Source organism: Trichechus manatus, unplaced genomic scaffold (assembly GCF_000243295.1).
Source record: "Trichechus manatus latirostris isolate Lorelei unplaced genomic scaffold, TriManLat1.0 scaffold00127, whole genome shotgun sequence".
NCBI classification, from domain to species: domain Eukaryota; kingdom Metazoa; phylum Chordata; class Mammalia; order Sirenia; family Trichechidae; genus Trichechus; species Trichechus manatus.
The window spans coordinates 6,554,040-6,579,284 of record NW_004444063.1 but is presented as its reverse complement, the minus strand read 5'-3'; the positions used below and the strand labels follow the sequence as shown (position 1 = coordinate 6,579,284).

Here is a 25,245-nt window from a genome sequence, read left to right as displayed (position 1 = left end):
GAGTATCTCAGATGGCTGCTCACACGCTTTTAAGACCCCAGACGCTACTCACCAAGGTAGAATGTAGAACATTGTCTTTATAAACTGTGTTATGCCAGTTGAGCTAGATGTTCCCTGAGACCATGGTCCCCGCAGCCCTCCGCCCAGCAATTCAGTCCCTCAGGGAGTTTGGATGTGTCTAGGGAGCTTCTATGACCTTCCTTGTACAAGTTGTGCTGGTTTCCCCAGTATCGTGTACTGTCTCACCCTTCACCAAAGATACCACTTATCTATTGCCTGTTTAGTATTCCCCCCCAACCCCTCCCATCCTTGGGATTGTTACTTTTTGTATGTAAATTTTTTCATGGGTTTTTACAATAGAGGTCTCATACAATATTTGTCCTTTTGTGATTGACTTATTTCACTCAGCATAATGTCCTCCAGTTTCATGGGCTGGATAATTCTTGATGTGTGTGTTGGCGGGGGTGGCTGTCCTGGCATTGTAGCATGTTTAGCCTCATCTCTGGCCTCTACCCACTAGAGGCCAGTAGCAACCTCCCCCACAATTGTGACAACCAAAAATGTCGCTAGAATGGGGGCAAAGTAGCCCCCTTCTTGGTTAAGAACCACTACTCTAGACAAGCTGAGAGGATATTATCTTTGAAGAGCTTCCCTGAGCACCTTGGGCCCTGTTTTCCCACGCCAAGGAGAAGGCCTATTTCGCAGCTGAAAAATGAAGAATGTAATTTGGGTCAGACTGATGGGTTCTACACTTTTTAATGGTGACTGTCATGGATTGAATTGTGTTCCCCCAAAATGTATGTCAACTTGTCTGGGCCGTGATTCCCAGTATTGTGTGATTGTCTACCATTTTGTCATCTGATGTGATTTTCCTATGTGTTGTAAATCCTACCTTTATGATGTTAAGGAGACAGGATTAGAGGCAGTTATATTAATGAGGCAGGACTCAGTCTTTAAGACTAAGTTGTATATTGAGTCAGTCTATTTTGAGATATAAAAGAGAGAAGCTAGCAGAGAAACAGAGGGACCTCATACCACCAAGAAAGTAGTGCCAGGATCCAGGGTCCCTATGCTGAGAATCTGCTAGATGAGGGGAAAATTGATGACAAAGACCTTCCCCCAGAGTCGACAGAGAAAAAGCCTTCCCTGGAGCTGGCACCCTGAATTCGGACTTCTAGCCTCCTAGACTGTGAGAGAATAAATCTCTGTTAAAGCCATCCACTTGTGGTATTTCTGTTATAGCAGCACTAGATGACTAAGACAGTGACCTTGGGAAGCACAATGTATACAGTAGATAAAAGGTGGAGCTCCTCTGGTTGATGTGGGAAAGGGCCCAGAACTCCCACTCAGTCTCCCCCTTTCCCTCGAGGAACCTCTGGACTCCACAGCTCAGTATGAAAGCCACTGCCCTGTACGATTCCTGCCCCTTCCGGTGCTGAGAAAAGGCCAGGGCCAGGAAATTGAGACCACAGCTACCACTTTTGTTTGTGAAAGGGTAATAAATGGGGCAGCACAGTCAAGTTTGGGTTGGATTTTTTTCCACTTCTGTACTCAAAAGCTAAGGGTACTAAAGAAAGCGAAATCTGTCTCAGCGTGTTCCTTCTCAGCACTGGATTCACACACAAGCATTTGGGAGACTTGATCACACAGGTGCATACTGGTGTTGACCTCTGCTTTGAACCTCATAAGAGGTATGCTGAGCAGAGAGAGTGGTTCGTGGGATGGGCTCTGACTCTTAGATGGCCTCTAAGCAGGCAGGGTAGCACACCCTCAGCCCTGCCTCAGAGCTGCCCCTAGAGGGAAGCTAGGCTGCTGGAGAGAGCCTAGGCTGTCAGAGAGGGCTTGGAAATGATATCCTGAGCCCTTTCCAGAGTGCCCTTTCCAGAGGCTGGTGCTGTAGGTGTCAGGTTCCTTGGGCACAGCTTACCCCTCTACCCCTGGCCCTGCTTGTAGACATGGACACGTAGTCAGGCCCAACCCAGACAGTGGCTCCTGCCTGCCACTTTTATCTTCCCAGACGTCTGAGTTTAGGAGATCTTCTGAGGTGCCTGGTGTGGTCCGGGCATGAACATGGTCCCAGACTTTTTTTTTTAATTGTTATAATTAAATGAAGTTTACATTTCAAGTTAGTCTCCCATACAAAATTTTTATGCATACATTGTTATGAGACCCTAATTGCTCACCCCATTCTGCGACAGCACATTCCTCCTTTCTACCCCTGAGTCCCCATGACCATTCAACCAGCTCCTAACTCTCTCTGCCTTCCCATCTCACCTCTGGACAGAAGCTGCCCTTTGGTCTCTTGTATCTACTTGACTAAGAGGTACACTCTTCACAAGTATCACTTTATGTCCCACAGTACAGTCCAATCCCTGTCTGAAGAGTTGGCGTCGGAAATTGTTTTAGTTCTGGGCTGATAGAGAGTCCAGGGGCCATGCTTTCTGGGGCGCCTCCAGTCTCAGTCAGACCATTAAGTCTGGTCTTCTCACTAGAATTTGAGTTATGCACCCCATCCTTTCACTGCTCCATCAGGGACCCTCTGTTGTGTTCCCTGTCAGGACGTTCATTGGTGATAGCTGGGCACCATCTAGTTCTTCTGGTCTCAGGCTGATGAAGTCTCTGGTTTACGTGGCCCATTCTGTCTCTTGGGCTAATACTTTCCTTGTGTCTTTGGTGTTCTTCGTTCTCTTTTACTCCAAGTGGTTGGGACCAATTGATGAATCTTAGATGGCTGCTTGCAAGCTTTTAAGACCCCAGATGTATGGTCCCAGACTTAACCCACAGCGGCAAGCGGTACATATTCTTTTTTTTTTTGTATTTTTTGTTGTTGTTTATTGTAGTTTAAGTGAAAGTTTACATTTCAAGTTAGTCTCTTGTACAAAAGTTTATACATACATTGTTATGTGACCCTAATTGCTCTCCCTATACCGTGACAGCACACTCCTCCTTTCCACCCCTGCTTTCCCATGTCCATTCAACCAGCTCCTTACCCTGTCTGCCTTCTCATCTCACCTCGGACAGAAGCTGCCCGTTTAGTCTCATGTACCTACTTGAGCTAAGAAGCACACTCTTCACGAGTATCATTTTATGTCTCATAGTCCAGTCTAATCTTTGTCTGAAGAGTTGGCCTCTGGAATGGTTTTAGTTCTGGGCTGATAGAGAATCTGGGGGCCATGCTTTCCAGGGTTCCTCCAGTTTCAGTCAGACCATTAAGTCTTGTCTTTTTACTAGAATTTGAGTTCTGCACCCCACCTTTCTCCTCCTCCATCAGGGACTCTCTTGTGTTCCCTGTCAGGGCAGTCATTGGTGGTAGCTGGGCACCATCTATTTTTTCCAGTCTCAGGCTGATGAAGTCTCTGGTTTATGGGGCCCTTTCTGTCTCTTGGGCTAGTACTTTCCATATGTCTTTGCTGTTAGCAGTGCATACTCTTGCTGTCTCCCCTCTCTCACTTTCTTAGGCACAGTTAGCCACGCCTCAGCAGACTTGGTTGTGAGGGGTGGCTCTATCTTTCCGTCTCCTGTGAGGGTCCTTCTGAAGCATGGCACTGTGGCTGTGCTCTATAGCCAATGATACTGTTTCACTACTCTTGGGAGCTTGGGGCAGTTAGAGCAGCACCCCCATCGTGAAGGCCGCCAGCCCCCTGTGCAACATGGAGGATGGGGATTAGGCCTGCACATCTAGGGCAAGATCACAGGCTCTAAAAAGGGAGACTGTCCTCAGCCTCCATGCCACCCAACCATGTAAGCCAGACACCCAGGAATCCTCCCCTTCATCCCCCACCAAGTGTAACTGAATTTATCTCCTAAATATCTCTCAAATCCTTCTGCTGCTTTCTGTCCTCACTGCCATCGCTAGCTCAAGCTGCTGTTATCTTTGACCAGGAAGATTGCTACAGCTTCCTCCCAGATCTCCCTGTAGCCTGTCCGGGCCCTTTTCACTCTTTTCTCCATACTGTAGCCAAAGTAATCTTTTCCAAATGCAAATCAAGTCATCTTCCTGCTTAAATGGCTTCCTGTTTCATTTAGGACAAATTGAAAACTCTTAATATGGCTGCAGGTCTTATGTAGTTTGGCTCTTGCCCACCTCTCCAGTCTTGTATTGCAGAGCTGGCACCAGCCACATTGGCCCCTCGTGTCCATCACGCCCCCTCCGGCCGCAGTTTTCTGTGCTCTTCCCATAGTTTGAAACGCTCCCCACCCCACCCCTCCACCCCACAACCCGCAGTCTTCCTTGACCATGCAGACTAAATCAGTGTCCGTGGTTTATGTTCCCCTGGTTCCTTGTGCCTTTCCTTCATAGCACCTATCAGAAGACCAAATGATTAATGGTGCTCTTCCCCACTGCACTGTGGATGTCATCAAAAGCTTGGTCCCTGTCCCCTAGCCCCCTCTTTTCAACATCTACTTTTCATTTGGGCCTCATCTCAGTGTCCCATCATCTGAAAAATCTTCGTGACTGTCCACTTTCCCAACCCCTACCTCCAGCCCAGGATAGGTTCTTTTGTTGTGTCTCTAGTGGACCTGGGCACCTTTCCTTCAGTGCATTTGTCTCTGAGTAATTGTATATTCAGTAGTGTGGTTATTTGATTGTGGTTAATGTCTCTCTCAACAACTAGACAACAAACTAGACTGTCTTGAGGACAGAGACAGCATCTGTTTTTATTCAGCTATCTCGCCAGTGCCCAGTACGTAATAGATGTTTAATAAACATTCATTGAATGAAGATGGGTCTTGGCCAACCTCAAGCTGAATCTACTACTTCCCACTGGGTTGACAGATTCCTCCCTGTTTTTGCCACTGTCTTAAAAACAAAACGAAACAAAAAACCTTTTTTATCGTAAAATGAGCACACATCCAGAAAATCACCCAGAGGAAAAATGTATGGCTTAATGAATTACTCCAAAGCAAATAACCTTGTAACCACCACCAAGTCAAGAGGTAGAACTTTTGCTGGCCACTGAGAAGCCATGTCCATGTGCCCCATCCCAGTTACAAGGCCCTCTCTCCCCATTAAGTAACCACTGTCCTGACTCTTAAAATAATCACTTCCTTGTGGGTTTTTAATAGTCTTATCACCCAAATGTGCATCCTTAGGCACAAGTTTATTCTTGCCCACTTAAAAAAATTTGACATGCCTTTCAGTCTATTTCAATCTATGGATTCTCTCTCCGTCCCTTTCTTTGCCTTACAGTTTACCTGTTGAGGAGCCCTAGGCCACTTCACCTGTAGAGTTTCCCAGTCTGGATTTTGCTGATTGCACCCTCACGGTGCCGTTCAGCGTATTCCTCTATCTCTGTATTTCTTGCAGATTGACAGCTGGATCCAGAGGCTCTATCTGGTTCAGGTTCAATCCCTTTGGCACGACTATAGGAGACATGAAATGTCTGGTTGTTTCTTTTTACGATATTAGCATCTTTTTATGATGTGTAATGCCTGCATCTGTTCATCCATTGGGGATTGTAAAATGGTGATATTCTAATTTCCGTCACTTCCTTTTAGCAAATAGTTGGAATGCTTTTATAAAGTGACACTTCCCTTCATCTGTTATTGGTCACTTCACATAATTGATCTAGGGGAGTAAGGACAGATGCTCCTTTCCCTTTATTTGCCAGTTTTCATGATAATTGTTTCCCCATCATCCTCCAAAGTTGACCTCTTCTTTCTTTTTGATATCATTATGAATGCATGGATTTAAGCATATTGATGTATTTCAATCCATTACAATCATTATTATAATTGTGGCACTGATTTTTGGACAACCCAGGTGTCTAGGCTGTATGTTCATCCTGGGGAGCAGGAAGGGGAAGTAATAGCACAGAGACTGGGATACTGGGCCATCCCTGGCACCAGATAACCTGGCAGCACTCTCCACGACCCCTCCCTGATGGATCTGAGGAAAGCCCCTGTTCGTGAAGCTCATTCCTGCTGCTTTTTCCCAGCTGATTCTCTTTCACTCTCCTTTCCTTCCCAGGTTCGGTCGGAAGAATGTGCTGTTCGCAACCATGGGCGTGCAGACAGGTTTCAGCTTCCTGCAGGTCTTCTCGACAAACTTTGAGATGTTTACTGTGCTGTTTTTCATCGTAGGCATGGGCCAGATCTCCAACTACGTGGCAGCTTTTGTCCTGGGTATGGCCATCAAGTTAGAGTTGAGTACTTGATCCTGTGTTTCACTATCATCACACTACCCACTTTCTTGGAGACAGCCACGTGTCCTTCAAAGGGAAGTGGTCTCTAGCAGCACTGAGGTGGACCTAGCTTATAGGCAGGGAAACTGAGTCAGGCCAGTGACCAACCCTGAGTCCCCAGCAGCACAATAGCCTGACTTCTAATCCAGTTCTTCTCTGGCCTCCGGGGTGTGGCACCTTGGTCTTGTTGGCACTTAATGGCCATTTTACTAGGACTTAACCAAAGATTGGAGCCCCGGTGGTGCAGTAGTTAAGACCTCAGCGCTAACCAAAAGGTTGGCAGTTCAAATCCACCAGTTTCTCCTTGGAAACCTTATGGGGTAGTTCTACTCTGTCTTACAGGGTCACTATGAGTTGGAATCAACTCAACAGCAGTGGATTTGGCTTTTCTTTTGTTTCACCAAAGATCATCCATGAAAAGGGCCTGCCACCGCCCAGGGCTGAGGTGGCTAAGTAAAGAGGAAGGCAGGACTTAAGGAGGAAGGTCCATGACTGGCTATCTCACCAAGGAAGAAAACTGCCTCCTCTGAAAAACATTGTGGCCAATCAGAATCTACTGACAAGAACCAGTTGGTAGTAACAGGCTTTAGTCACCCTCAGGGCTGTAATTTAGAGTACACGCTGCAGGGCTTGGGCTCAGACATACCAGCCTGTTCTCACTGAAAAGCTGCCAGTCCCCCTGTTTGGAGGATTCTGACTCTAGCTTATTGGTCTTTAGGTTCCTTGAGTTGTATTGTTGAAACGATTTTTTTTTTCTCTTCACATTTAATAGAATACTTTTTCCTTCAAGGATAACAGCCAGCATGTGCAGCCTCAGTGCTGACTTCACCTTCAATGAATTCTTCCTCAGGTGTCATCTTTAGTATGTGGTGTAGGAAATTGGTGAACTTTTCTTCAGCAGTCTGTCACTGAGGGGCCCAAGAGGTCACAACAAGGCTGGACTGGACTGGGTTCAGAATCCCATCCCCTTCTCTGGGTTTGGGAACTTAGACGTAGTTCTGGCTGCTTTCTTGTTATGCTAAAAATGATACCATAGAAGATTAATAAGGAAATAAACCAAATTAAAAAGCTAACATGACTCCTCCCTTATTTTGAACAGGAACAGAAATTCTTGGCAAGTCAGCTCGTATTATATTCTCCACGTTAGGAGTATGCATATTTTATTCATTTGGCTACATGCTGCTGCCACTGTTTGCTTACTTCATCAGAGACTGGAGGATGCTGCTGCTGGCGCTGACGGTGCCGGGGGTGCTGTGCGCGGTGCTCTGGTGGTGAGTGTGGCCTTATGCCCAGGGTTGTTCTGTCTGGCTTTCGCTAGAGGGCAGCAGCAACCCACAAATCCCTATTTGGGCTCACAGGGACAGGAAGTATAGATTATTTCTACGTTGTTTCAGAATGTTTCTCCATGCTCAAAAAAAATTAAAAATAAAAATCCCAAGACATCAGCAGACTTTTTCTCAGCCCTGTGCTAGGTTGATCTGGGGCAGGGAGAGTGAGAAGATGTATCTGAGGAATGATGGGAACCAGCATGACCTACAGGAACTTACCAAATCCCAGAGCAAGAGAGCTTTGGCCCTGGTTCTGGCTGCGAGTTGTTGAGGCCTCATGCCACAAGCGCTGAGAGAAGAGGGGGAAGGTGAGAGCCCTGAGGGTGGCTGCAGGGAGGAAGCCACACTCCATCTGAGCCTCTAAGATAGAGGAATTGCACAGGCAGAGAGGAGGCCATTCCATAGCAAGAGAGGAGACACAAGCAGAAGGGCTGAGGTGAGAATTGCCCCTTGCAGGTGGGGAAGCTGAGCTCACTGGCCTATATGGAGCTGAGAGCATTCACGTAGTGGGAGAGGAGACAGCACAGCATGGATCCTGGTCATGACAGAAGGGCAGGGGTTACCCAGTCACAGTGAGGTAGAAAATAAAACCCACAGAGGCTCAAAGCACTCAGATGCCTTGATAAGCATGTTATTTTAGGTAAAGAGTCTGAAAAGTCTTTTGGGTGGATCAGGAGTGGGGGGGTTGAAGAGAAACTAGAGGCTCAGAGTTAGTGCAGAAGCTGCTGTGGTTGCCAGGGGCAGGGAGGAGAGTACAGCAGGGCATGGGGCTGGGCTGGGACATTAACAGAAGCCAGACTTTAGGAGCCCATCTTGCTCGTGTCTCCTTACAGCCCAGCACGTGGCACCACTGCTCTTAGGAAGTGGAGGTGGCCATCCAGTGTAGGGATTCCGTCATGGTGTGCAGGCCTCTCCAGAGTTTGTACACTGTCAGTATACTCAAGAGCTCACACTTCAGGTCATGACCAAGCATAATGTGGATCATCTTTTCACTTCTGGTTTGTAAACACCAAACATTTCACAAACCTAGCTCTGGTTCCAAAACCTCATTTCCCACTTCCGTTTAAGCCACACCTGGTCTGTTGGTAAACCATTAGGCAAGGAGGCCTCAGTGAGATTGCTCCTTTTGCTTCCAGGTTCATCCCTGAGTCCCCCCGATGGCTCATTTCTCAGGGACGATTTAAAGAGGCAGAGGCTATCATCCGGAAAGCTGCCAGATTCAATGGGATTGCTGTACCCTCAACCATCTTTGATCCTACTGAGGTAAGCATCATGTGGGAGATGGTGGGAGGACCACACTGGCCATAGTTTGAGAGCAGCCCACATTGCCCTGAAGCCCTGCCTTCACGCAGGAGCCCCAGCTGTCCCCAGGGTAAGTCCTGATAAAATTAGGAAGTTGAGAAGGTACCAACTGCCTAACTCTTTTCACCTTTACTGTAGGTTTTACATTTTCATACTTTACTTCCTTCTTTCCTAGGCAATCATATATTTTAGGCATTACTTTTAATAATAAATACCCTTTATGAGTAACACTAAGTCTTTCACGAAGTCGGCATTTTAGAAATCATTTTTTTTTATGCCTTAGGTGGTTTGTCATCTTAAAAAAAAATAATGTAGTGAAGCACGACAGATTGGGAGCTAGAAATGTTCAGTCTCTTTCCACCCACCAGCGGTTAGTTTGTTTCTTGGCATCTTGGAGCCAGGTCCTTTTTGCTATCCACCCCTTTCCCTCCCCAACTCCACCCCCCCACCCCCAAGCCTGCCCCTGCCTCTCTTACTGCTTCTGCAAACTGCTCTCACACACCATGAGTAATTTCTTGGCTCTGCCTGGTTCCTGATTCTTGTTTCTCCTTCCTGTTTCCTCGGCCTCCTCTACCCTTTCCGCAGCAGGCAGTGTTCCTTAGTCTCGTGACTACAAGAAGAGGTTAGGAGCTGAAAATGCTGGTTGGTGTGGTTCTGGAATGTCTCTGAGCTGACTGGGAAGACCAGGAAGCAGAACTGGTCCCAGGGCCTGGGTGTGGGAACAGCTACCAGCAGTCATGCTGAAGTGTGAGCGGCAGGCATGTCAGAGATGCTCAGGATTGGAGATGCAGACTGGGGCTTGGAAAAGAGAGACCAGCTACTGTCGGCAGCAGAAAGGCCGATGGTTACAGACAGCCTGGCTGGCATCACAGTTAAGTGGTGGTCCAGCAACAGCCTCCACTTGGCATGTACTGGAAAGGACTCTGATCCACAAAGGTCAGGGCAGGGGAGGTCGTTGGCTGCTTTTAAGTGAGGGGTCAATCTAGGTGAACCCATAGCCCCACCGGCATCTTTGAGGAAATGAGGCTATTTCAGGGGATCCTTTAAGTAAGAAGTTGACCTTTTTTTGAACTGCTAACTTGGGAAAAACAAGCTCCAAGGCTGGATTTGCTTAAGAAAGCAACATCAGTGTGTTTAGACGTGCGGTTTATTAATGGCCTTGGCTGTGCCGAATTTCATAGGAAGTTACTCTGGGTGAAGCTCAGGTCAGTTTTCCTATCTGACATTTTTTCCCCTGAAGCAGACAAGTAACTACATGGCATGAGAGCTCAAAACATTAATTCCTTTTAAATATCAGTTCAATAAAATACACAGCCAACTTCTGTCTCTGACCTAGAAGGCAGGGAGCCAGCCCCAGGAAGGAATGCTTGGAGGCCTTCCTGGAATGTGATCACTGAGAGAGTGGGGGTGGTGCAGGAGGGAGCTGCTGGAGCATCAGCTTGGGCTCCGCCTTCATTGTGTCCCCCAGGGATTGGTCTCCTGCTTTTTCTCCTCATTCTTGTTACTCTACTTTGTTACTGACAAGGTCTAGGGGAACCTTTAGCAGCCCAAGATGCTGTCACTCTACTTACTGCTCTTCTCTTCAAAGAAGAAACATAAAACACTCCCCAACTCTGAGGCATAGAAAGCTAAGATGCCAGGGTTTTGGGTATGTTATTGGATATTGAGTCTTCGACCTTCTCTCCCTCCCATTCCCTTACTGTGTCTTTCTTGCAGACGCAAGACCTAAGTTCCCAGAAGCAACAGTCACACAGCATTCTGGATCTACTCCGAACCCAGAATATCCGAATGGTGACCGTCATGTCCATAATTCTGTGGTGCGTAAGTGAGACCTGCCTGAGACTTCCAGACAGAGCTTCTTGTTCACAGACATGTCTCAGACCAAAATTAAAGGCTTGTGTCATCAGAAAGTGAAAGAAGTCTGCCTTGAGATAGAAGAAATGGGCATGCCACAATTCTTAATTTGATTGACTCTCAGAAAACTGTTGTGGAGGCTTTTTTGGGAAATAAAGGATTTTTAGGGATCACTCCAGGTCTGAGGCAAATCGTTGCTCATTTTGGGTCCTTGCTTAGTTGTTCCTGCCCCTGCCCCCTCCTACCCAGTCACCAGCAGTGGCTGAGGAAGACAGCTGAGGCTTTTAAGAAGGATCTGAGTGCGAAGACACCATTTCCTCCAGGTTACAGAGGCTGCTAAGTACTTTCTGGAAACATGGAAGCAGGACTGAGCTTTTGTCTTCTGGGATGTTCAGACTGTCCTGGAGGCAGGAGAATGGCTAGCTGCCCTCATCAAGTTCCTTGTAATTAGGCATTTCACCAAGTGTCAAGAAGGGCCAGAGAAAGGGAACACATCCAAGCGTCTAGACAGCTTTTGTTTAGTGGCCAGACCTTTGGGATTCCAGGAAACGACCTGAGGGTGCTAGATAAGTGGTGATAAGATGGGGGAGGAGGCCAAACTTCATCTCAGAGTCCTTACTACTAGATTCATCCAGCTTGGTGGCAGCCAGCAGTCTTGCATACTGGGGTAACTATGAGTTACCTGTTTCCAGGGAACAGCCCTGGAACCTTTAGGGCAGTGCACCACCCTCCCCCACCCCTCAGTAGGCCTCAAGACAGGATCAGCATTCAGCCTGTGCCACAGATTTGCCAGCCTTCAGTGAGTCGCTGCTTTGTGGTTCACTCAGGCTCTGGATTTCCCAGCAAGTCATACATGTTCTTTTTTCTCTGATTGTACAAGCTGCAATTTCAACTTGCAGATGAGTTAAAAACAAGTCAGTCTAATCCATGAAGACCTGGTTGCCAAAGTGTGTTTGTCTTTAACAGAGTACCTGCTGAGGACATGGCCCAGGCCAGGGACAGTGGGAGGCATGCAGATGACAGAAGACATGGTCACACCACTGGGAGCTCCCTCTCTTCTCCACAAGTGTGATTAGGGGTGGAGGGGGGGGGTCAGCTGCGTCAAACTAGCCTCTTCCTGGCTGGTTGCCATAGATAGTCTGCCAGGTATCTTTCTCCAAATGTTTGACCTAATATTAGGCCCTTATTTTACTTCATCTCTCCAATCCTATCACACCCCACATGATATCTGCCTTCTTACCCATTCCCTATTTGCTTCTTCAGTTGCTGGATTTGGGGAGGTCCAGAGAGTGGGAAACAAGCTTCTGTAAATGCCCCAGCTTAGGATTTTTAAAACCAAAAAGCAAGTTAGGATTTTTCTTTTTTTTTTTTAATGCATTAAGTCTATCTGAAGTATATAGGCCTTTTTGCTGAGATACTTTCTGTATGGAATGCTCTGAAAGTGCACTGGCATACTGGTGCCCCTTGGGCCGAGGGACGTTCTCTTCTGTTCTAAGAAGTAAGACACACAGTAGATCTACTGCAGCCCTCCTGTTCCCTGTTTAAAGAGAATTTTTGAATTTCCTTAAATAATTATATTTAAAAAGTTGTTCATGTTGGGAGGGATGTGGATACCACTTCTCCAGCTTTCTTTTGTACTCTGTTTCAGGATGACCATATCAGTGGGCTATTTTGGGCTTTCCCTTGATACTCCTAACTTGCATGGAGACATCTACGTGAACTGCTTCCTTTCAGGGGTGGTTGAAGTCCCAGCGTACACTGTGGCCTGGGTGCTGCTGCAGTATCTGCCCCGGCGGTACTCCATGGCCACCGCTCTCTTCCTAGGCGGCAGTGTTCTTCTCTTTCTGCAGCTGGTGCCCCCAGGTAGGGACCATGTACATCTGTGGTCTTGGGTCTTCACTGAGTCACTCAGTCTCTACCAGGCTGCCTTCCCCAACTGATAAATAAAAACCACTTTCATCACAGCTCACCTTCTTACATGCATCCTTGGCCTAAAAATCCAGAGAAATTACCTTCTAAGACCAGAACACTTTTTATGGCCTAGGCCTTGGGGAGTGGGAGGGAGGAACCATTTGGGGCTGTTGGTTAGTTTTACTCTATACCCACGTTATGGTGTTCATATTTGGTTTCCTCTTTCCTGGCCTTGTATTAGTCCTTTACTTATTCAACAAATCGTTATACAGTTCCTGCCATGGGCCAGGCATTGTGCTCAGGGCTAATGATACACAAGTAAACGAGTCAGGCAAAACCCCTGCCCTCATAGAGTCACTTTCTAGTTCACAAGACAGACAACAAGCAAGTAAACAAAGAAATCTGCTTAATATAGTTTACACAGAGTAGACACGGACAGCGTCTCTGAAGAGGGGGCAGTTGAGCAGAGACTTAGATGAAGTGATAAGAGAAAGCCATGAAAAAGTCTAGGAGAAGAACATTTCAGGAAGAAGAAACAGCAGAGGCAAAAAGCCTGAGGCAGGAATGAGCTTGGCATGTTTGAGGAGAAAGAAGGAGCCAGTAAGAGAGAAAAAAAAGGAGAGAGGCTGGGCCACGTCACAAATAGGGAGGGTCTCGTAGGCCATTAGCTGGATTTTATACTTATAACTGTCTGGTTTCCCCACGGATGGGTGGGAGGGAAATTCATAGAACAGTTCATGGACCCTTGTGTATCCATCATTGTACCCCAAGTTCTCATCGTACTCGTGGATTTGGGGGCCTCTGGTGATCATTTCTGGGCCCCTTAGGCTGGGAACACTGCTGCCCAGGAACGGCCCCCAGTGTGGCATGGCAGAAGGAGCCCAGGAACCATACGTAGAAGTTCATGCCTGAGCTCACACAGGCCTGTCTCCTCTGGCACAGTGAGAAGGATGGATTGGAGGGTTGTCCTGAGCTTCTGATGGTCTATGCAGTTTTTGAGGTCTGAGTAGAATAAAAGCATGAAATGAGTTATAATTGAATTCCGCATTCACCTAAAGTCGTTGGTTAATCCACAGTGCCTGCAGCATGAGCTTCTAGGGTGATGGCTAACTCCCTGCCAGATGTGTCCTTAGTGACTCTGGACTAGAAAGCAGGTTTATGTGGACTTTGAGGGGCTCACCCTGATAGTCCTTAGGCTGAGGAAAATAGCATGTTTTTACACCACTTCAGGTCCCCAGCCTCCTGTCAGTAACCAACTTGGAGGGAAATCTTGGCAATAGCCCCTTACTCTACAATAGGAAGTTACAGAAACTGCCTGCCCTCAAAAAAGGAGAAAGTATGTTTGTTTCAGGCAAAAAAGAAATGGAACTCTGACTAGCAGGGTACAGTGGGTTGATGCCTGCTCCTACTTTCTTCTCTTTGCCTCTCCAGACTTGTACTATTTGACTACAGTCCTGGTGATGGTGGGCAAGTTTGGAATCACTGCTGCCTTCTCCATGATCTATGTGTACACTGCCGAGCTGTACCCCACGGTGGTCAGAAACATGGGCGTGGGAGTCAGCTCCACAGCGTCCCGCCTTGGCAGCATCCTGTCTCCCTATTTTGTTTACCTGGGTAAGTCCTATGGGCAAAGGTGTGTCCTGGGCCTGGGCACACAGCAGCGATGGGTAGAAGCACTCTTTGACTTTAATGTGAGCTGGAGATAGCTTGCTAACAGGAAAACAAGCACATACAGAAACGGGATTCATCTAACAGTGGATCTACACCCAGAGAGGCGTTCTAGTCCAGGTGTACTGTGGGAGGAGGTACTCGTGAGTGGAAAATAACCTATAGACTGTCTAGAAATTGATTAGAAAATTAGAAGTATTTGTTTCTATTTCAGCCATCCCAGGCCTTCCATCAGAGGGTACTTAGCCTAAGAAACTGCAGAGTGGTTTAGGAAGCCAGTGTACTTAGTTGGAGAAATTTAAAATAAGAGTTTACAAGGAACATGGGGTTGGGGGGAAGGACCATTTAAGAGGTCTGATGAACTGAGAATTGCTGTGACTCGGAGCACTTCACACAGTGGGCTTATACAGTGTAAAGAGCTTCCTTGTGCCGTTTTATGTAACAGAGCACCAGTTTTCTCCTCCTCAAGATTGCATTTCCTCATGGCAGCTCCTGTTTCCCTGTACATCTTTGCGGAAGGGTGGCACCTGCTCTGAGAGTACCCAGAGTGCTTTGTGAACATAACATGCTCCACAGAACTGACAAGTAGAAACATCTTCCTGTATTTGCCTTCCTGTGAAGGCAAATCACACGGGGTTGTGATATATCTGGAGAGGTGGAGGAGTTATTCCTGTCCCTGGATGAGTACTTCAAGTTCCTTGGAAATGGGAATAGCAATCACCGTGGCTCGACTCCTCCTCTCCCCTCTGCACTCCCCCTCTGCACCGTGTAGGCACTGCTGGACCTCTGGGCATGTTTTTGCCAACTCTGGGTTGTGAGGTACCAGATTCCAGTCTGGCAGCTCAGCCTGTGGCAGATGCTGAGCCCAACAAGGCAGGTGATCTCCTTTATAGAGTCCCAGGAGTGTAAAGGGATGGAGGGAAGCCCAGTTAACGGCAACCCCCAGCTCAGGCCTCTGTCTGCTTTGCCATAGGTGCCTATGACCGCTTCCTGCCCTACATTCTCATGGGAAGTCTGACCATCCTGACAGCCATCCTCACCTTGTTCCTCCCAGAGAGCTTCAACATCCCCCTCCCAGACACCATTGATCAGATGCTGAGGGTCAAAGGGTAAGAAGGCCTCCTTCCTCACAGTATTGACATGCTGGGTCCAGGCTTGGCCAGGTCTTAGGAGACCCTCACAGTAGAGACCCCCTTAAACTTTTTGTCACAAACACAGTGGACTAGTTTATCCGTCAGAGAGTTATAAGTTGCAAGATGCTTACAGCCTATCTTCTCGTTTCTGATCCTGTGTGGACATGTCACCTTTACATCTCCACAGCAACAGCAGCTCTGGGATAGTGCATAGACCAGGAGAAACCTTTCAGAATCTGCTCTGTGACTTTTTCCCCTTGGTGAAAATATCTTCGGTTTTGATTTTTTTTAAGACTGGTAGTCGTCTTAAGACTTGTAACTAATTTTTTTCTTTTTTTTTTTTGCTTGTCTTTATAGAATAAAATACAGGCAAAGTCCAACCCACACAAGGGTGTTAAAGGATGAAGAAGAAAGCCCCACCATCCTTAAAAGCACAGCCTTCTAACACAACCTCCAGTAAGTGAGAACTTGAAGAGGAAATATGCTTCTGTGAGAAACGGCTTGTGCAGACACTGAGTCCTACAGTGACGAAGGTCTGTTTTTTTGGTTAGCCCTGTTTCTGACTTGCTCATGTTTGGGCACCCAGACTCAGAGGCTGTGTGTGGTCCGAGAGTACTGTCTTGCTCCAGGGACACCGTGGCTGTGGGCAGACAACTTTAGCTAAGTCCCACCTATTACGATGATGGACTTGGCACTTCCTAAGATGTTGACTATTCACTAGAGACAATGACATTTGAAAGGAAATGAGAGGCATCTGTTAAATTTGCATTGTAATTTCAGACTGCCTGAAAAGGCCCCTGATAAAACTGGAGGTTCAAGTTGCCCTACCTTTTCCCTTCCCCTCTAATGATTCACTTTAAAGGACAAGAAATAATTTCATAGGGAGTTTGATTTCTCATGTTTTCTTGGTTCCAAAGACATTAACTGTGAGTGTTGCCTCCTCAGGGTAAGAGAACACAGGCTCTGGAGAAACCTAGAGGTGATTAAGATGGAGTGGACTGAGCAGATACATGCTGTGTGGGCAAGTCCCTTGGTTTGCAAGGTCTTGGACCACTCAGTATGACTACTGGACAGACTTGTTTACTTCCGATTGAAGCACTAGGCTTGTCCAGGCCCATGAGAAATGCATCATTGAATCTGCTATTCTTGTTTCCCACTACTGTGTAAATCATACCCCCTAGCTACTTTGACTTCTTATGTCTGGTTTGAAGGAAGTATATCACTGCGAGAAAAAGACAAGCAAACTTTTCTCTCAAAACTACAATGTGGGGTTTGTTTTGTTGTATTTTATTTGTGGTTATTGTTGTTGTTTTTATTGTGACTTTTTCTCCTTAAGTTATTTGCCCTTCAGAATGGACTTGGGAAAGGCTGGTTCCTTATCCTCCTGGTTTGTGTCTTTTTTTTTTTTTTTTTTCTTTTTAAACCCAGAATCACTTTGGCAATGGCCTGCAGTTGCCACTTGTACATGCAAATATTTGGCCTTACCAGCCTTGGCCACTAGCACTTCTCTGAGTGCCAAAATGATGTTATTGTGTGTGTTCCTTTTGTGATACCTAATCATGGAAAAAATTACAAAGAAGAAACTTAAATTGTGTATACAATCCTTCAGAGATGCTCACTTCAGCTATGTAACATTATTGGGAGATATTTTGTGTTCAGTGTAATTGTCTTTTTTCTGAATATGGTATTCCTGAAGCATATGCTTCACCTGGCTAAAAACCATATTTTTATGAAAGCTACTGAAGTGCCTTGGGAAATGAAAAAGTTTTAGTAAGTAAAATGATTTTTTTAATAATAGCAGCTGCCTACAACTTTTATTTCCATAATTTGGTGAGCCATGTCACGCCACCACCTGACTTTTCTCTATTAGCTTGGGCTAGTTTTTAGTAATGGTTTGCAATTAGTCTCTAAAACTAAGATTTACTCCCAGTGCATTAGAAACCTTCACTCCACTAATTGATATGGACTGAACCACTCTTCTTTCAAAGTATCTTAGCCTGGGTTCCCCTGAAAGCAGACCCTGAGACCAGAACAGCTGTGCAGCTGGTAGTTTATTTGAGAACAAGAGTCCAGGGAGCTAGGGTAAAGGATAGGGGGAGTAGAATAGGGAAGAAAGGAGAGCCATTACAAGGATGGCCAGTGCCAAGGGCAGTGGTGCTCCAACGAGCAAGAATTTCTGAAGAGCCTTATGAAATGCATCTCAAAACCATCTGTACCATAGATAAAAGGGGAAGCATTTATCTATTTGTCCACATTCATTAAGGGTGCCCCAATGGTGTTGGCTGCATACGTATAAATCCCAAAAAGGTTCCAGATAATCCCCCAGAGAGAAAGCAAGAGGTAATACATTGCAGACCCAAGATGATTGCTGGCATTGTCTGTCAGGCTGCACCTCAGTGAAGCTGGTCAAAGCTTGTGTGAACTGGTCACTGCAGCAGTGGCTGGAGTAAGTGGTGGGGCTGAGATGATGTGGCGTGGTGCCGAAGAGGTATCTGAGATATGTATTATGTATGCATATGTATCTGAGATATATATGTATCTGAAAGATATGTAGGTATGTAGCTGAGATATATATGTATCTGGTATACAAATTTTATATGCATATGTATATAAATTTTATACATATGTATATAAAATTTGTTACAGAGAGGTTTGGGCTACGTTCTCAAGCTCGCATGGAACGTTCACCAAGATAGACCACATGCTTAATAAATTCCAAAGAATAGAAATCATACAAAATATGTTCTCAGACCACAACAGAAGTAAACTAGATATCAATAACAGAAAGATACTTTTGAAAATCCAAAAATACCTGTAAATTAAACACATGCTTATACATAACACATGGGTCAAAGAAGAGATCTCGAGAAATTTTAAAATATTTCTAAATAAATGAAAATACAGCTTATCAAATCTCATGGGATGCAGCAAAAGCAGTGCTTAGAGGAAAATTTATGGCCTTGAATGAATATATTAGAAAACAAAGATCTAAAATCAATAATTTAAGCTTTCACATTAGGAAACTTGAAGAAGAAAAGCAAATTAAATCTAAAGCAGAAGAAAAGAAATAATAAAATTAGAGTAGAAATCAATGAAATTGAAAACAGGAAATAAATAATGAAAATCAACAAAACCAAAAGCTGGTTCTTTAGAAGACTGATCAATTGATAAGCCTCTAGCCAGGTGTCATGGATTGAATTAGATGACTAAGACAGAATTTGGTACTGAGAGAGTGGGGTGCTGCTCTAACAGATACCTAAAATGTGGAAGCGGTTTTGAAACTGTGAATGGGCAGAGAACCAGCAGCAGCAAAACCAGGAGACCAGGGCGAGACGGTGCTGGAGCCAACCCACAGAGCGAGAGAGCTGAGTGCCTGTGCACACGAGGCTCCTTGGCAGAGTGGGGTGCATGCGGGCACTTGTCAGTGGAGCTAGGCTTGCTGACCCACAGAGCAAGGGAGCTGAGTGCCTGTGTGCAGGGGGCTTCATGGTAGAGTGGGGTGCCTCCAGGAACTTATTGGTGGAGCTACAGAGCTTTGGAACACTTGCCCCAGCAGGGCAGATGTGGGTGTGAGGCCCGAGGAGCCGAGAGGCCAAGAATCCAGGAGGCAGAAGCTGAAGAGACAAGGAACACAAGAAGCCAAGCTGCGTCGGTCTCAAAAGGTATGGTCAGGACCTTGTGGTTTCAAAGGGTGGAGTTGCCACTTAGATGGACTAGAAGAATGGTGCACCTAAAGCTGAGGGAGCAGAGTTGCTGTCCCAGTGGGCCTGGAAGGTGGAGATGAAGCCCAGAGCCAAGGGGCCTCCACTCAGAATCTGGAGAGTGTGGCCAACACCTAGAGTCTGGAGGGCACGGCCACTGTGTAAATTGTCTCAGAGAACAGAATATTATTTTCAAAGCCTTGAGGGCTAATGTGATGTGCTCTGCTGACTTGCTTGGTGCCTATTATCTCTTCTTTTCCCCAGTTTCTCCCATTTGTAATGAAAATGTCTAGCTTGTGCCTGTTCTGCCATTGTACCTTTGGAAGCAGATAACTTTTGTTCTAGATTTCACGGATGAAGAGGAATTTTTGGATTTTGGACTTGGAGTTAAGACTTTCGCTATAATATGATGGGATAAATGTTTTGCATGTTGCAAGGATGTGATTTTTGGGAGGCCAAAGGGTGGAATGTCATGGATTGAATCATGTCCTCCAAAAAATGTGTGTATCAATTTGGCTACGCCATGATTCCCAGTATCGTGTGGTTGTCCTTCATTTTGTGATTATAATTTTATGTTAAAGAGGATCAGGGTGGGATTGTAACACCACCCTTACCCAGGTCACATCCCTGATCCATTGTAAAGGAAGTTTCCCTGGGTTGTGGCCTGCACCACCTTTTATCTCTCAAGATAAAAAGGAAAGGGAAGCAAGCAGAGAGAGGGGAGCTCATACCACCAAGAAAGCAGTGCCGGGAGCAGAGCATGTCCTTTGGACCCAGGGTTGCTGCATGGAAAAGCTCTTAGTCCGGGGGAAGGTTGATGAGAAGGCCAACAGAGAGAGAAAGCCTTCCCCTGGAGCGGACGCCCTGAATTCCAAATTCTAGCTTACTGGACTGTGAGAGAATAAATTTTTCTTTGTTAAAGCCATCCACTCATGGTATTTCTGTTATAGCAGCACTAGATGACTAAGACAGCAGGCTAACCAAGAAAACAAGAAAAGACACAATTTACCAATATCAGAAATGAAGGAGAGTCCATCACATCTGATACCATGGACATTAAAAGGATAATAAGGGAATATTATTAACAACTCTATGCGCACAAATTTGATAACTTAGATGAAATGGACCAATTCCTTGAAAGACACAACCTACCAAAACTCACACAAGGATAATGGATAATCTGAATGGGCCTATATCTATTAAAGAAATTGGAACAACAATTAATAACCTTCCAAAACAGAAACCACCAGACCCAGATGGCTTCACTAATGCTACCAAACATTTAAAGAAGAAATGATACCAATTCTCTACACTCTTTTTCCAGAAGGTAGAAGCAGAGGGAACACTTCCTTACTTATTCTATGAGGCCAGCACTATCCTGATACCAAAACCAGACAAAGACATTACTAGGAAGGAAAACTACAGACCAATCTCTCTCATGAACGTAGATGCAAAAATCTTCTACAAAATATTAGCAGATCTAATTATACACCACAAACAAGTGACATTTATTCCAGGTTGGTTCAGCATTCAAAAATTAATTAATGTAATTCACCACATCAAAGTCTAAAGAAGAAAAATCATATGATCATATCAATATATCAGAAAAAGCATTTAACAAAATCCAATACCCATTCATGTTAAAAACTCTCAGCAAACAGGGAATAGAGGGAAACTTCCTCCACTTGATATAGAACATCTACAGTTAATATGATACTTAATGGTGAGAAACTAGATGCTTTCCCTCTAAGAGTGAGAAGAAGACAAGGATGTCCCGCCTCACCACTCCCGATTTAAAACTGTACTGAAAGTCTTAGCTAATGCAGTTAAGACCCACCCCCAAAAAAGATACATAGATTGAGAAGGAAGAAATAAAACTGTAGATGATATGATTGTCTATGTAGAAAAATCCCAAAAATCAACAACAACAAAAAACTAGAATAAGCAATTACAGCAAGATTGCAGGATACAAGGTTAATATAGAAAAGTCAATTGCTTTTCTATAGTCCAGCAATGAACAATTGGAATTTGAAAGTTAAAACACAACACCATTTACATTAGCACCAAAAAAAAAAAAAAACTTAGATATACCAAACAGAAACCAAACCTGTTGCCGTCAAGTTGATTCCAACTCATTCTAACAAAATATGAGGACTTGTATTAGGAAAACTGTAAAACTCTGATGCAAGAAATCAAAGGAGATCTAAATAAATTGAGAGACATTTCATGTTCATGGATAGGAAGATGTAATATTATCAAGATGTCAATTTTTCCCAACTTTATAAACTAAATGCAATTCAAATCAAAATCCCAGCAGGTTATTCTGTGGATGTTGACCAACTGTTCCTAAAGTTTGTATGGAAAGACAAAAGACCCAAAATAGCTAACACAATACTGATGAAGAACCAAGTCAGAGGACTGACGCTATTCGACTTCAAGACTTACTGTAATCCTACAGTGATCAAGACAGTGTGATATTGGTGCAAGAATAAGTAAATAGACCAATGGAACAGAATAGAGAGCCCAGAAATAGACCCATATAAATATAGTCAACTGATCTTTGACAAAGGAGCAAAGACAATTCAATGGCAAAGGACAATCTTTTCAACAAATGATTCTGGAACAACTGGGCATACACATGCAAAAAAAAAAACCTAGACACAGACCTTACACATTTCATGAAAATCAACTCAGAATGGATCATAGACCTAAATATTAAAACACAAAACTATACAACTTCTAGAAGATAGCATAGGAGAAAATCTAGGTGGCCTTGGGTTTGGCAGAGTTTTTAGATACAACACCAAAAGCATGCTCCATAAAAGGAAAAATTGATAAGTTGGACTTCATTAAAATTGAACACTTTTTCTCTGCAAAAAACACTGTTAAGAGAATGAAAAGACAAGTCACAGACTGAGAGAAAATACTTGCAAGACATATCTGATTAAAGAGTTGTATCCAAAATATGCAAAGAACTCTTAAAGCTCAACAGTAAGAAAACAACCCAGTTATAAAATGGGCAAAAGATCTGAACAGACACTTCACCAAATAAACTATAAAGATGGCCAATAAGCATATGAAAAGATGTTCAAATCTTATGTCATTAGAGAATTGAAAATTAAAACAACAGTGAGATACCAGTACACACCTATTAGAACAGCTAAAATCCAGCACCAATGCTGACAAGGGTGTGGAGTAGTAGGAATTTTCATTCATTGATGGTGGGAATGCAAAATGTAGTATAGCCACTTTGGACGACAGTTTGATAGGCTTGCCATATGATCCAGCATTTTACCCAAATGAGATGAAAATGTCTGCACAAAAACCTGCACGTGAAAGTTTATAGCAGCTTTATTCATAATTGGAGGCAAGCAAAATATCCTTCAATAAGTGAATGGATAAACAAAATATGGTACAGCTGTATAATGGAGTATTATTCACCAATAAAAAGAACTTAGTTATCAAGCTACAAAAAGACATGGAGGAAGCTTAAATGCATACTGTTAAGTCAAAGATTCCAGTCTGAAAAAATGACATACTGTATGGTTCCAATTATATATATATGACGTTCTGGAAAGTCAAAACTTTAGAGACAGTAAAAAGATCGGGTTCAGGGAGTGGGGGACGAATAGGTCAAGTATAGGGAATTTTAAGGACAGTGATACTACAGTGGTGGATACATGACATGTATTTGTCAAAAGCCATAGAACTGTACAACACAAAGAGTGAATCTGATTGTAAACTGTGGACTTAATAATAACATATTGTGATGGTTAAGATTGTGTGTCAACTTGGCTGGACCATGATTCTCAATGGTTTGGCAATCTTAGGATGTTGTGATCGCTTCCCTGTTGAGATTTGATATAATGTGATCATCCCCATGATGGGATCTGCTGTGAGTAGCCAGTCAGTTGAAAGGGAGTTTCCTTGGGCGTGTGACCTGCATCGAATATAAGTGGACATTCTGGCAAGGCTTGTGAGCTTTTTGCTCACTCTGGACCCTGTAGCTGGCTCCTGTTTGTCTGTCCTCTGGTTCTTGGGATTTGAGCTAGCAGCTTACCTGAGGTCTTGCGTGCTGATCTTGGGATTCGTCAGTCTTCGCAGCCTGCGAGCAACAGCACTGCTCTCTGGCCTGCCGATCTTGGGTTCACCAGGCCCTGCGGCTAAGTGAATCAGGAGAAGCCCCCAGCCTGAACCACAGACTTGAGACATTCCAGTCTCTACAACTCTGTGAGCCATTTCCTTGATATAACTCTCTGTATATATGTATATTATATGCTTTACTGGTTTTGCTTCTCTAGAGAACCCAGCCTAAGACATTTGGTACCAAGAGTGGTTCTAGACAAACAAAATGGTAAGAATGAATTTTCTAAATTGGTTCTCAAGTCTGGTTACTCTGAAAGATGTTGATGACTCTGCTTCCAGTAGTAAAGAGGGCACTGCTAATTCATGGCATGAGGTGGCAATACAAATACCCAAAATATCACCACAAATAGATCAGGTACTGGTGAAAGGTGGGGCTCTGAGTGATTGCATGTGTGATATCTTTCTACAGTTTTGTCATAATGAGGAGTATAAGCAAGCTGGTTGGTTGGTCCTACTTTTGCTAGACAAACTGGTGAAAGAAAGAGATGAGCTCAGGGCTTCAGAGTCAAAGCTTGTGTTGCATAAAGGACCTCAAAGTTTCCACTTGTGCCCTAAAAGAAAGCCTATTCCTTGTAGTAACAGAGCTGATATTGCCAAAAACCAAACCCAGAGTCTTATCGTAAGAGTAGCTGAATTACAACGCTAACTCAATTGCCAACCTCAAGAGGTATCTGAAGTTAAAGTAAGCATTGACTGGGAAGAAACGGGATCCTGAAACTTGGGGATGGGGACATATGGGCAGATAATCAGGAAGTTGGAGACACTGAGCCTCTAAATTCTGTTGAATCACTCCTGCCAACAGAACCAGCCCTCTCACTCTCATCTGGAGAGATTACTCCATGTTTGTCTGCTAAACCACCCTCCCCAGTAAACCATTAGGCCCCTCCACCCCATCTAATGAGATTAACCCAGCTGCATCTAAAGAGCCTTTGTCTGAGTCATTGCCTGGGACATCGCCTGAGGCAGATGCTTTACAACACAATGCTGAATGTTCTCAAAACACTTCCCCATGATTTTGGCTTCTAAACCTATATCTAGACTTAAGTCCAGTGAGCCAAAGGTGAAGTACAAAGTGTGACCCAGGAGGAGGTATGCTACACTCCAAAAGAACTGCTTGACTTTTCTACAAACAGAAACCTGGGGAATATTTGTGGGAATGGCTATTAAGGGTGTGAGATAATGGTTCAAGGAAGATAAAGATGGATCAGTCAGAATTTATTGATGTGGGCCCACCAAGCACAGATACTTCATTCAGTGTTTCAGCTCGAGAAGTTAGAAAAGGATCTAATAGTTTATTTGGTTGTGTTGCTGAAGCCTGAATTATGTGGTAGCCTACACTAAATCAAGTTGAAGTACCAGACCTGCCTTGGTATACTGTAGAAGAAGGTATCCAAAGGCTTAGGGAAATTGGCATGCTAGAGTGGATTTATCAGGTTAGGCCCACAGACCCACACATGGAGTGTCCAGAGGACACAACTTTTACCAGAACTATAAGGAACAAATTTGTGAGAGGAGCCCCAGCACCCTTGAAGACTGCTGTGATTGCTATTTTATGTAAGTCAGATTTGACAGTGGGAACTGCCTTAACTGAATTAAGACACCTAACTACAACGGGATTAATTGGATCCCATGGCGGTAGGGGGCACTCAGTCGACAAAGACAAGGTGAGCATAGTTATCATAACAGACAGCAGAGTCAAAGCAGTAATCAGAATAGTCTGACTCGTATGGCGTTGGCTACTTAGTCATGGTGTCCCTAGGAGTGAAATAGATAGAAAATCTACTAAATATTTACTTGATCTGCACATGCACAAGAATTCTACGTCAAGTGAACAGCAGTCTAACTCAAATTGCCAGAATAGCGAGTCACGGCCCCTCAGTCAGTTCTCAAGTTTAAAGAACTATAACCCCTTAAATAAAGGGGAGCCTGGGTCCCCTTGAGGAAGGACTCCGATACACTACCAAAAACTTATACTGTTAATCTTTCTTCTAGCCTTCCCCAAAGGGATCTATGGCCT

At 44.6% G+C, this 25,245-nt stretch overlaps 1 protein-coding gene across 1 annotated transcript in view; it reads left to right on the top strand.

The window, feature by feature from the left end:
- Positions 1-16,804, top strand: part of SLC22A5 (solute carrier family 22 member 5) — a 29,085-nt gene extending 12,281 nt beyond the window's left edge. Inside the window, exons 3-10 of the mRNA XM_004384743.2 lie at positions 5,972-6,126; positions 7,285-7,456; positions 8,650-8,776; positions 10,532-10,632; positions 12,318-12,532; positions 14,012-14,194; positions 15,222-15,357; positions 15,739-16,804. Coding sequence (XP_004384800.1) covers positions 5,972-6,126; positions 7,285-7,456; positions 8,650-8,776; positions 10,532-10,632; positions 12,318-12,532; positions 14,012-14,194; positions 15,222-15,357; positions 15,739-15,826 — 1,177 coding nt within the window. The 3' untranslated portion in view covers positions 15,827-16,804. The remainder of the gene's footprint in view (positions 1-5,971; positions 6,127-7,284; positions 7,457-8,649; positions 8,777-10,531; positions 10,633-12,317; positions 12,533-14,011; positions 14,195-15,221; positions 15,358-15,738) is intronic.
- The last annotated feature ends 8,441 nt before the right edge of the window (positions 16,805-25,245 follow it).